At 39.7% G+C, this 12,213-nt stretch overlaps 1 protein-coding gene across 1 annotated transcript in view; it reads right to left on the reverse strand.

Moving 5' to 3' along the window:
- The window catches only part of PTPRK (protein tyrosine phosphatase receptor type K), a 412,271-nt gene that overhangs the window by 83,189 nt on the left and 316,869 nt on the right, over nt 1–12,213 (reverse strand). The window contains 2 exon segments of the mRNA XM_037391780.1: nt 58–167; nt 11,051–11,353. Coding sequence (XP_037247677.1) covers nt 58–167; nt 11,051–11,353 — 413 coding nt within the window.

Genomic DNA, 12,213 nt, shown 5'->3' on the forward strand with positions numbered 1-12,213 from the left:
CCCTCTTGCCGTACTTCCCTTGCCCTACCCTATGCTTGTTACCTGCTTAATAATTACCTCATACTGAGTGATGATGCCATTTGGATCCACAGGTTCCTTCCAGTTGAGGAAGATCTTATCTTCAAAAGGAGTGCCTTTCACTGACTTGGCAGGTATAGGGCCTGGCACTACAAACAAAATAAAACTTTTAAAAATATGAAATTCAAGAGACAGAAAAATTAAAGAAATGACAGAACAACCCATTAAAACCAAAAGGGAGCACCGGTCTACTTTTATTAATATTCATTTCCATGCAAAAGGCAGTAGTACAGAGTATGAAAAAGCACTTCAAAGTGTATTTTGTCATTCACAGTGCAAAGAGAGCATGAAGTTGAAACGTTACCCTCACATACGGTTTTCAAAACTTCACGCAAAGTCAAATTGTCTCATAATATAGCCAGGGGAAACAGTTCAAGCTAGACTCTGACTTCAGGGAACATCACTGAACTCTGTAATAAGCCTATCTTAGGACAAGGACTACATGGTTTTAAAATCCTTTTAAAATGAAAAATCAAAGGCAAGGAAGAGCCTCTGTTATACAGCATCTTCCAAACGAGATACATGCTTACAAAATAGTTTTCAGTCACCCCTTCTCATGATTTGTTGTTTCAAAATAAATCCTCATTTAAAGAGGGGGCTGGGCACAGAGCGAACACACCAGCTCAGCTGCCACTTCTTTCCGCCACCGACGTCTTGCTGCTGCAGAGGGATCAAAACTGCTCACTTCAAATCTTTCCAATAAGAGACATTTTCAGACTTTGAACTGAACCACACTGAGATGAACCTACTTTCTTATTTGAAATGGAACCAATATCCCTGGTGTAATAACAAGTCTGAAGCGCCACCTCAGGCCTCTTTACCTGAATGATTCACAGTACCTGGTAATCCCATCAACAGCAGGCAGGAGCGCTTAGTTATCTCCCATTTCAGCTTACAAGATATTTTTGCCTACATATACAGTTCCTTTTTAATCACAGCAGTTCACCTAGATGTGAACACGTACATGCTGAAAGAAGAGGATGAGGATAAGAGAGTGCCTGAAGAAACCCTAAATCCAAAGAAATACCCTCCTCCTTCAAAAAGCCAAAGTTGCCTAAATCTGCAGTCTCTCAAGCTGAAATGTTACTTCTACTTAATGTATTGACATTTATTTCTCTCCCTTCTTAATCAGCCCGTTTTCTTCAACGCAACTTTCTGTGAATCTCATGCATGACATTTCTTGGGTATTCATTACCAAAGCAGACTAAAGTTTTACAAAAAGTAAAAACAAATTAAAATCTGCTGGATCAAAGGAAGTGCCAGGCACTGTGCTAGCAGCACCAAGAAGTGAGTGGTTTGTCCCAACAGTGGGATATATTTCCATCTACATGGAAGCTATAAATGATGGTCTGACCCTTGGTACAAACAACACAATTTGGCACAATAAATTCATGGAGTCAAAAAAGCAAGTAAACAGACAGAGTTTCACAGAAACTGCTCATCCACCCTCAGGGGTCAGTATGGCACTGGTGCTGTTTAACATCTTTGTCGGTGACACAGACAGTGTGATTGAGTGCACCCTCAGCAAGTTTGCCAACAACACCAAGCTGCGTGGTGTGGTCAACACTGGAGGGAAGGGGTGCCATCAAGAGGGACCTTGACAGGCTTGAGAGGTGGGTCCACGTGAATCTCCTGAAGTTCAACAAAGCCAAGTGCAAGGTCCTGCATGCGGGTCAGGGCAATCCCAAGCACAAATACAGGATGGGCAGAGAATGTACTGAGAGCAGCCTGAGGAGAAGGACTTGGGGGTGTTGGTGGACGAGAAGCTCAACATGACCCAGCAACATGTGCTTGCAAGCTCATAAAGCCAACTGTACCCTGGGCTGCATCAGAAGAAGCGTGACCAGCAGGCTGAGGGAGGTGATTTTTGCCCTATACTCCACTCTCATGATATCCCACCCGGAGTACTATGTCCAGGTACGGGGGGCTCAACACAAGAATGACACGGACCTGTCGGAGTGAGTCTAGAGGAGGACCATAAAGATGACCATTGGGCTGGAGCACCTCTCCTATGAAGAGAGAGTTGGCGTTGTTCAGCCTGGAGAAGAGAAGGCTCCAGGGAGACCTTATAGCAGCCTTCTAGTACCTAAAGGGGACCTAAAGAAGCAGCAGAGGAACTTTTTACAAGGGCCTGTAGTGATAGGACAAGGGGGAATGGTTTTAAACTGAAAGAGGGTAGATTTAGATTAGATATTAGGAAGAAATTCTTTCCTGTGAGGGCAGTGAGGCACTGGCGTAGGCTGCCCAGAGGAGCTGTGGATGCCCCATCCCCGGCAGTGTTCCAGGCCAGGCTGGATGGGGCTGTGAGCAACCTGGTCTAGTGGAAGGTGTCCCTGCCCATGGCAGGTGGGTTGGAACTAAATGATCTTTAAGGTCCCTTCCAACCCCAACCATTCTATGATCTGTCAAACATAGACTTAGGAGAAGTTAACTAAAATCACAGACTGTTGCTTTGCTAAAGTGTCCCAATACAGAGGGGGCAATGGATTAAGGCTGACAAATCATGACAGCCCGTGTGATGTTCAAGGCACTGAGAGACTTGCTGTAGGCAACACTTTGTTTTTCATGGGAATGCTCTGCTGTTTTTCTTCTTTGCATCTCAAATGAGGTTTGAATATACCCCTATGCACACATTTTCCCTGTAAAACACATACATCTTTGTGTGTATGCAAGTGAATGTACATGTGTTTGCAGAGAACAGAGGAATGCACCAAAGCAGGTACACAGAATATGACACCTGACATTAAAGCATATTAAAACATGCAAGGTAAGAAGAAAACAGACACAATTACTCAAAAACCTGTGAAATACTTTTTATGTGGTGCTTTTAAAAAACGTGTTTCATATTCAATTGCAGCTGGGTGCAGGGCTCTACTTTTGAGGGTTGCAAAAAACCTACATTTTCTGTTAAAATACCCAAGTGGGAGAAGCCTCTAGGCTCATCACGTTGCATGACTGTGTTTTCTTCTGCAATATAAAATTTGTTGCTTGTGGCAGCAGCAGCTGTGTTAAACTGACTAAACTACATGAACCCAGTTAGTTTCATGCTTCTCTTCCCACTGGCATGGGAAGGGCACAAGAGCAGAAGCTCGCAAAGCTATGAGGGGCTTGCTGGGAATCCCAGTAAAAATAAGGTCAGAAAGTAAAGGAGAGCATCTATAAAAAGACAACAGTAATTCCCACAAATCTCACCCACTCCCAGAAATTCACCAAAAATGAAGCCTGGGCTCAGCTTAAAGTATTTGAGAGCTGAACTGGAATAACAACAAAGAAACAAATAAAAGTTCAAATGCCTAGAAAAAGGAAAATAAATTAATTGTAGTTTGAAGGATATGTTTTGAAATTATTTTTTCCCATTTGACAGTTCAACTGCAGTAAAAATGTCTTCTAATTCCATAGTTTTAGCAAATGGGCAAAGGGAAACAAGGAAAGAGAAAAGCAGAAGCAAAGGAATTAAAGAACAGATTATCTGTGAGCAGGCCCATGGATTCATCAGTCAGGTTATTCAAAATAATGCCTAAACATCCTCATTTCTGTTTTTATGTCTTTTTTCCAGGTCACTATTAGTTACAAACAGAAATTTTAAAAGAGATGATATTAGTAAAAAAAAACCCCAACCAAACAAAACCCCAACAACAAAAGAACAAACAGCAAAGTAAACTGTTGATAACACTACTTTGAAGACTCAAACTGCATCTCTCCATGTAGACAGCCGTTGCTGTCTATTCCCTACAACTCCCAGCAGGACTCTAAGGACTTAAGAAATACCTTAAATGTCCTCTTTCCAAAGCAGTGTTCAGAGTCTTCCCTTTTACACAATATTTAGCAAGGACACAGGTGGAAAACAGCCAGGTAAGCATCATCCTTGTGTTCAATAACGGCTTTTGGAAACCTCGTGAACAGCCCCAAAGGCTTTCTTCAGGGTTATGTGCACATCTCCAGAAGCCTCATTGCTCACCACAGTGACTCTCTGCTGTCTTCTCAACTCCCATTGTTCCTATGTGAGCTCTCAGTCTCCCCACTGGATTGATGGACAGTCTACACTCAATCAAAACACTCAAGACTATTACAAGCGTATATTAAGGTAAAGTATGTTATTTAAGATTCTCTATCAATGGCCAAGTATTTGAATAATTCAAAAAGCGTAAGTAGCTGCTAGAGGGGTTGGACTCAGACCTTTTGGCCTCTGCATCCTCTCCTTAGAAAGATTCTGGTCCCATTGATTTTCCTTCCATCTGCTGGCCTTGTGAAGTGTGACCCCACCATCCCTCAGTGATGATAACAGTAAACAGTCTTTCTTTCACATGCACTATTCTACGCTAAAGTTCCAACAAGTCAAGATTTACACTTATCTGCAGAAGTGAAATCATTTAGGTGGGTTTTACTGTATGGGTTTCAGAAGAGATTTTGAACTTCAAGGGGGAAAAAAAAGAAATTTTCCTATAAAAAAGTATAAAAACATAAACCACACATGTATTTAAAAGTAACATAAAACAAATTTGAAGGGAATTTCAGCAAGGTTTTAGTGTGGAAACATCACAAACTCTTCTTTCATGATTTACACGCATCTTCAGAGCCCTTTTAATGAAGCTATATATTCATATAGTGAATAGCTGATAACCTTTTCTTCCACATACGTGTGGAATAGTGGACTTCTATAAATGCTGTGCCTAACAAAAGTACAAACCGTCAATCTGACATCAGACCAATTCATTTTAGAGCAATATTTGCATTAAATTATACCACAGTCACAAATAAATTGTTATTCACAAATAGTGTCACTTAAACCTTGTTCTGCGCTAACTTAATGGGAAATTTATATTACAATACATTACTACTGGAAGAACAATGTATTAACTGACACCAACCACTATAAAAATGAATTTATATTGCTTCAGTTTTCCTGCTACAAAATAATGAAAGTGCATGTAAACAGAGTATTTTTTTTTATTATGTGAAAGCCGTGCACAGTATTCTTATCCTATATAGGTAAAGGCTATGTGCAGATATATGCAGTTCTACTGGGAAGAATTCCTTTGTGGTACTCAAAGTAAAATGTATCAGCAGCAAACTTACAGCCTTTGTCCAAAGGCAGATGCTCATTTTCAGGAGATGGTGACAGTCAATCTCTTCTACTGTTTAAACGTTACAATCAATTAAAATGGCCCACCTTGCCATTGGCTTTTCCTGAGGGATCTACCTTTTTCACTTTATGCTTTGTTACAACTCAAGACTAAGGCTTAAACAGAAGGAAATTTCATATAATAAAAAGGAAAGAAAATATCAGAAGTGCTATTACTAGTCTTTACCGTAAAGGGTATTTATACCAAAGGTGGTGACAAAACCAATTTCTTTGGCAATTGCTCAAGTTGGACCATTTGCAGCCAGGAACAAAATGTTATTGAGTGGTACTGTGAAGAAAACCGATTGCATGCTAACAGTCTCTTTTGACACAGGTGTTCCCCAGGGTGGGCGCTGCGGGAGGTGGCAGGGCTGCTGCCAGGCTGGGTCCTGTGCCCCAGGCAAAAGCCCTGCACAGGTCTGCGTGTCCCCCTGGCCACTGCTGCACTGCACAGGCGCTGACCCGCTCGTGCCTGTGAAGGTCCCCGTACCTTCCAGCCTGTATAAAATTACTAACATAACAAACAAATGCGTACAATCAAGCTATTAAGCAAGCTGACAGAGGCTAATAAGTCTCAGCAGCGGCAGCAATCACTGTAGATATTGGTGCGAATATAAAGTGGGGTTAAATCCACGAGTTCTGGATTTGCTGAATTTCGGGGCTCAGGCACCTAACACTGGTATTTTGTTTAAAGCCTTTTTTACACCAAATGCTGACTTTAGTACTCCTCATTTGTGGGATTTCAAAATGTTTCTCCATGTCAGGATGAAATAACCTCACGTACTCACATACATTTACACCGTTCTAAAAATATGCAAATCAATATTTGAAGAGAGGTTTCAGCTACTGCATGTCTTGGGAATAGTGGAAACTCATGGGGGCCCACATGTAAACCCTCATTCCACGGCAAACTGCTGAAATAGCCACTAATTCTGGCCTATTTGCAGGGATCATTATGTCCAAACACACTGTTTCAACAAAGAATGTCATATGCAATATCACTTTTCAGCTCTAAAGCTTCTAATATAGAGACTGAAAGGGAATCAAAGTAGAAAGTTGTTTCAGCCAGGGTGAATAATTCTGCATTTCAGGGCCAATTTTTCCTGCTTATCTTGCGGCATGAACTTTTCTCCCTATTAACATAAAATCTAGCTTGTATTTCTAATCTCTGCAATACCTTAAAACATCTTACTTCATTTGTCATTTGTTCAGTGTAAGCTTAAAATAGATCTCTGCTAATGATTTCATTTTTTTTCTTACTTTCTCACAAACTAACTTTTCTGATGTCTTTAACAAAAAGTGCTCACATGCCTTTCTGCAACCACTTTTTCTCTCACTCGATGATATGCTGATAGCAAATCTTACCTAGCATCTAAAAAAAAGAATTGGGATTATTTTCACAAGCTGAATGACAAATAGGTTTTTCAAGGCTCCTTTTATCAATGACAGTAGGTCAGTTATAATAATTTTCAGTTCACTGCCACTAAAGACATAAAAATTCCTCCCTTATTTGACTATATTAACACTAAATTTTGCTGCTGCTCATGACACATAGGTCACTAGTCTCACATTCTAGAGTAAGGACTGAGGTCAACCCCTTTAGCAGCAGCATTTATGGGCAACTTCACATTGAAACTTTTATCTTAATCATGGGTTTCTCTTTATTAACTGTAACCATTTTCCTGACAGGATTAGTATACCTGGTTCACTTGACATCTACACATGTGTCACTTAGCTACAGCAGTTACATATTTTTTGAGACAGTTTGACATTTCAGGCAATCTCTGCAGCCCTCCTTTGCTGCATTGGACATAGCGCCTGCTCATCTTGCTGCATGCTCCCAGGTGGGCTATTTTTGTTACTTTAAAAATGCTACTAGAAGAGTTTTATGTGTATGATTTTCAGAGCTCCTTGAAGCATTGTTTGTTTGTTTCCTTTGATGAAGCATATTTTCTACCTTTTCTTCCACCTCCCAGTACTCTCCTAGAGTGCCAGAACAACTTGAAAAAGCACAAAGGAAAAAACGGTTCTCATTGCAAATAACAAGGGAGGGGTGTGTATGTGTAAAGGCAACTAACAGAACATACTACTGTCCATCACAGAAAAACACTAAATGTCAATTATTTCCATAAAATCCTCTCTTGTGAAGTTGGTGGAAGATATTTCCTCTTCACACATTTAGTCAGTACACAAAGTATTTAACTTTTGATTTTTTATATTTTTTTTTTGGTGCTCTAATAACTTTTCCCCTTCCTCGGCTGTTCTGCAGAGTGGTAAGCCTAAGCCTGCTGAAGTTTTCCCAGGAGCATAAGTAATGATGGTTGGACAGTTGGTGCCTCAACCCTGCCTTGTAGCTCCAGGTATCTCTGCATGGAGCTGAGTGAGCCACTCTCTCTGAAGATCAGGGGATCTCATTTGTGCCCAGTGAGCATGTCCTTTGGCTCAGACCAAAGCTTTGGTATACTTTTAGCCCCAAAATGGGTACTTATCCTATTCCAAGTAATCTCTTTAATTATTTGTTTGCCTGCAGTTAGCTGACACACTCACTTACTAGTTACAAAATCACTGAACACTTTGAGCTTCGTGATTTGCTTTCTCTGGGCACTCAGAAGAGCTTTCTTCCAAACCTTAATAACGGTGTGGTCTCTCCCCAAAGTGCATAATGGAGTTTCATCTATAAAACACAAAGTCCCTTGTTTTCATCTTCTTTTTGCTCACCTTGTTTAAGAGCATATTGCTCAAGGGCTTTATTTTTATGTGGAATACAGCTTTATCCAAATTATTAATTCCATCTACCCAAGTTAAATAGAAATACTTAAACCACCAAGTATTCAGATCTAGCTCTGGTCAAAAAAGAGGCTATTTTCCGACTGTTTAATATTCCTGGGCTTTGCTTTCTTGCAGGTACTGAATTACAAGCTATTAAAACCTTCATTTGTTAGTTATGGCTCCAAAGGACTGAAGCATAGCTTCTTGAATCTTACCCCGTTCCTCTACTAATTGTTTCTTCAGTTAATTCTGCTCCTGGTACCATACATGGCTCAGTTAGCTCTTTGGCAGGTCTGGCCATTTCTGGAAGACCCCAATCCATTTGTGCAGCCTTACGTAAGTGTGAGCCTTTGTGAAAGGCAACCAGAAGTCCTCACCGTCTCAAACTAGAGCCTCACAGAAGTCTGAGTTCCTCTGCATTTAGGGAATCCCAGAAGTTCAAAAATGTGTAAAGCTCCTGGCAGAAGGTTGGAGGTGAGACTATAGAAGTAGAGCAGTGAAGAGAAAGATTAAAACAAAACAGCAACAAAAGGGAAGAAAGGGACAGAGTGCTGGAAGCATGAGGAAGATGGATAAAGTGAGGAAGATGAGGGCACAATGGCAGAGAGGAAGAGAAACAAAAAAATGTGGGGTAGACACCTCTAACTCCAACAGTCTATGAAGTTTTTACTTGATTAGCGGATCCTTGTAAGAAAGGATGGTATTGGAAAGAATACTGCACTACAGAAAAGCTATCAAAAAGTCAGTATCTGCTGTCATCTGGAGTTTTCAAAGTTTCTATTTATGAAAAGTGCACAGTTTCCGTTAACCATGTGATTAGTGGCTATTTCCAATTAATGTTATTTTCAAAAATGTAGGAAAATACTGCAATCTGTCTATTTTTCATCTCCTAAATGAATCACTGATAACACTCCCACAACGTAATTAATATGCTTATTCCACAAAACCTGCAAAAATCATGAAGATAATGAGGCTACATCTGACCACACGTGCAATGCGGAGCACAGGATCACGTATCTTAGTGCAGCTCTCATCCTGAGTTCCTGCTTTAGGTTGCGAACCATGTACACTAAAACAGTTTCATCAGATTCTTGGTCACTCGGACATGAGACTAAACTAGCATCATACACATAAGCAGTCAACTACAGAATGACAGCTCAAGGAAAGCCATAGGTGTGAATGCACCTTGGTCCTCCAAGATGGCTGAAAGCCCTCAGTATTGCACATTGCCTGCATGCCCTGTATTTTGGAATACACGACAAAACGGACCTAGACTTTAAAGTAAATCAGTAGCGTATAATTAAAAACCCATCAGTATCACTGGATGGATCTCACAAGAGGCTATTTTCAGGGCACAAGCACTGCTACCAGTAATGTGTCTAAATATAGGTACTTTTAAAAAAGTATTAATGCCTCCTTAAAAACAACATCTGCTTGACATAGTTTGCTTAGCAACTTTTGTTCACTGGATGAGGCTTCTTCTACACTATTGTACCTCTGACACTAAAGCTGAGTCTAAACAAGTTCACTAAGAGTACACTGGTGTGCCACCCTGAGACCAAAACCTATGTTGTGTGCATCATTTTCCAAGAATAATCTTCAACAAAACCAGAAGACAAAATTTATGCACTTGACTTGGCTCCTGACAAGCACTGCTATAGTGACCAGCCACCATCCCTGCATCCCCACATCTAACTAGATAACAGCTATCAGAAACCATAACATTTCTTGAAAACTCAGTTAAAAAGGAAAAGAAATGCATTCTCCACGTACATAACAATATTACTAATATTTTTTTAACCTCAGGGAAAAAAGAGCAATCACAAATATTTCTAATATAAACACAGATACAGAAATAATTAATCATGGATTATATTTATATGTTTTTTAAAAAGTAATGCTAAAATTTGAAGTGCATGAAATATTGTAATTCTGTATGTTAATAAATCTTCACACGATGCATCTATGTTTCTATAGTTTCCTACAGCTCCTTGTATTCTACCTATTTAATACTGTTCTCCTTTATTGCAAGAGTAAGCATATTCCTTTTCTACTTCTTGTACAATTGAAAATACATGAAAAAAAAAAGTGCCTCTAGATTCTGATCTTCACTGCTATCCATATATAAAGCTATACTCCCCAATCCTTTATTTCACAGGTAAACAAACCATTTTACCTTTTTCTGTATCTACAGTCTTACATTAATCCAAGTAGTATTCTTTTTATTTTTGGTTACCTATAGCTGTATCTATTTTCACGTTGTTGTTGTCAATATTTTCATGAAATCTAAATATAAGGAAAGGAGACTAAAATGTCTCTTTACTACCACATTTTAAATACTATTAGGGAAAAATACCTATTTTAATCTCTTTCATACCAAGATTCATAACCTAACCACTGAATGTCACCTTAACACATCTACATCTATTATTTATTTCTTCCCAAGTTAAGTTCAACTGTCTTGTCAATGAAACTTCATCAAAAGCATTTTAAAGAAGGATCATAGAATATCGTGAGTTGGAAAGGACCCATAAGGATGATCAAGTCCAATGCCCAACTTGTCAAAATAATTCTTCAGTCTGACGGGTGGCTTTCACATAATTAACAGATACTATCTACTATAACTTGCAACATAAGTTATTGGGCAAATGTACTTGCCAAGGAGGTTTTAAACCTTGAATAGAGTCTTTAAGCACTGAACTTGGTATTTACATATAATTAACAGTACTGAATTAATTTTCAAATACTACACCTGATACTGTGAAGAAGCCTTCACCTAACATCACCATGTATTTCTCATCACCTGCATTAGCACATTTTTGGGATGACTGAGAAGCCACCCTCCTTTTTCTTGCAAGAGAGAGATTCAGTTTGATTTGTGCTACACGGACAGTTTTGGCTGTATGTGCAGGGTGACAGCTATAATGCTACTATAGCTACCATTTTGGGGGTAATTAATACATGAATAGAAGAGAACTTCCATCCTTTGGGACATACACATATTGTACCACACAAAGTCACTTCCTTCCACCTGTCTACACTGCACTTGGATGTAATTTCCGTAACAGCATTTATGCATACCGTCTTCATCTGTCTGGATAATGGTCTCCTCACTCTCCTTCCTCCCTTCTGGGTTGGTTAGGATCATTTTGAGGCTGACATTTGTGTAGGGAGGCAAGTGATCCACGACATGCTGGGGTGCTTTGGGATCCATGTCCAAGCAGTCCGCCTTGCTCTCATTGTGTCCGCAGAAGTAGTGGTAGCATATAGTGACATTGAAAGTATGGCAACGAGTGATGTTGTAACCCAGAGACTCCCAATCCACAGCAATGTGTCTGGCCTGGATCTCAGCAATCTTCAGTGTTTTCGGTGTTCTCATAGGTTCTAGAAAACAGAGTATAATAAAGAAAAACATCATTAACATTCTTCATTCTTGCACTGAACCATAGCTGGTAGATAATACCTCCAGGAACGTGAAAGTAAAGGAGGCACCCAACAAAGACAGACTTATTACTAGAAGTATCATCATTTGTGCAGGTACCCTACAGGGAAAAAAACCACCAGTCTCTGTTTTTTTACTTCATTCTTCTCTCTGGTTTCTCTCTTTGCAGATTTCAATCAGTGATTAAGACTTCACAACAGTGAGAAAAAGAATTGTTAATTAACAGTTCAGTGATTCAAAGCAATTGAGAATACAGCCAGCAGATGCAAGAAGAGTGACCAAAAGGCCACCCAGCTGTCACCGCTGGCTTCCCTTCCTAATTCCCTCCCCGCCCCCGCCCCCCCCTTTTTTTACCTGCATAAATTAGATAATACATCATAGTGGTAAAGAGTCAACATTCACTACACTATGATTTATCATGCCACCAAGCAATGCTGTATACTAATTACCTTACAAAGCTAGCATTTACAAAAATGATGCAGATATTAATGTTTATTATTTTAGTAATGAAGCTATTCATTCAAGCAAACCCCCTTTGAAATAGTACAACAAGAGCTTTTGGATATTCCCATTGTATCCTACTTCTTTTGGATCCCCAAAACTTTGCCTGGACATTGCTCTGCATGGGTAATCTGTGACCTGCTACCCAAGCTCAGCTGCTCTCCACATATGCATATCCACCAGCACAGTACGTGATGCTCCCCAAGCTGTCATCAATCTTTCATTGTCTCTCTAGTGCATTCATTCCTCATGCAAGACTAACTTTTATTGTTGAACTTAATTAAAATGATTACACAATGAA

Source organism: Falco rusticolus, chromosome 6 (assembly GCF_015220075.1).
Source record: "Falco rusticolus isolate bFalRus1 chromosome 6, bFalRus1.pri, whole genome shotgun sequence".
Classification (NCBI taxonomy): Eukaryota; Metazoa; Chordata; class Aves; order Falconiformes; family Falconidae; genus Falco; species Falco rusticolus.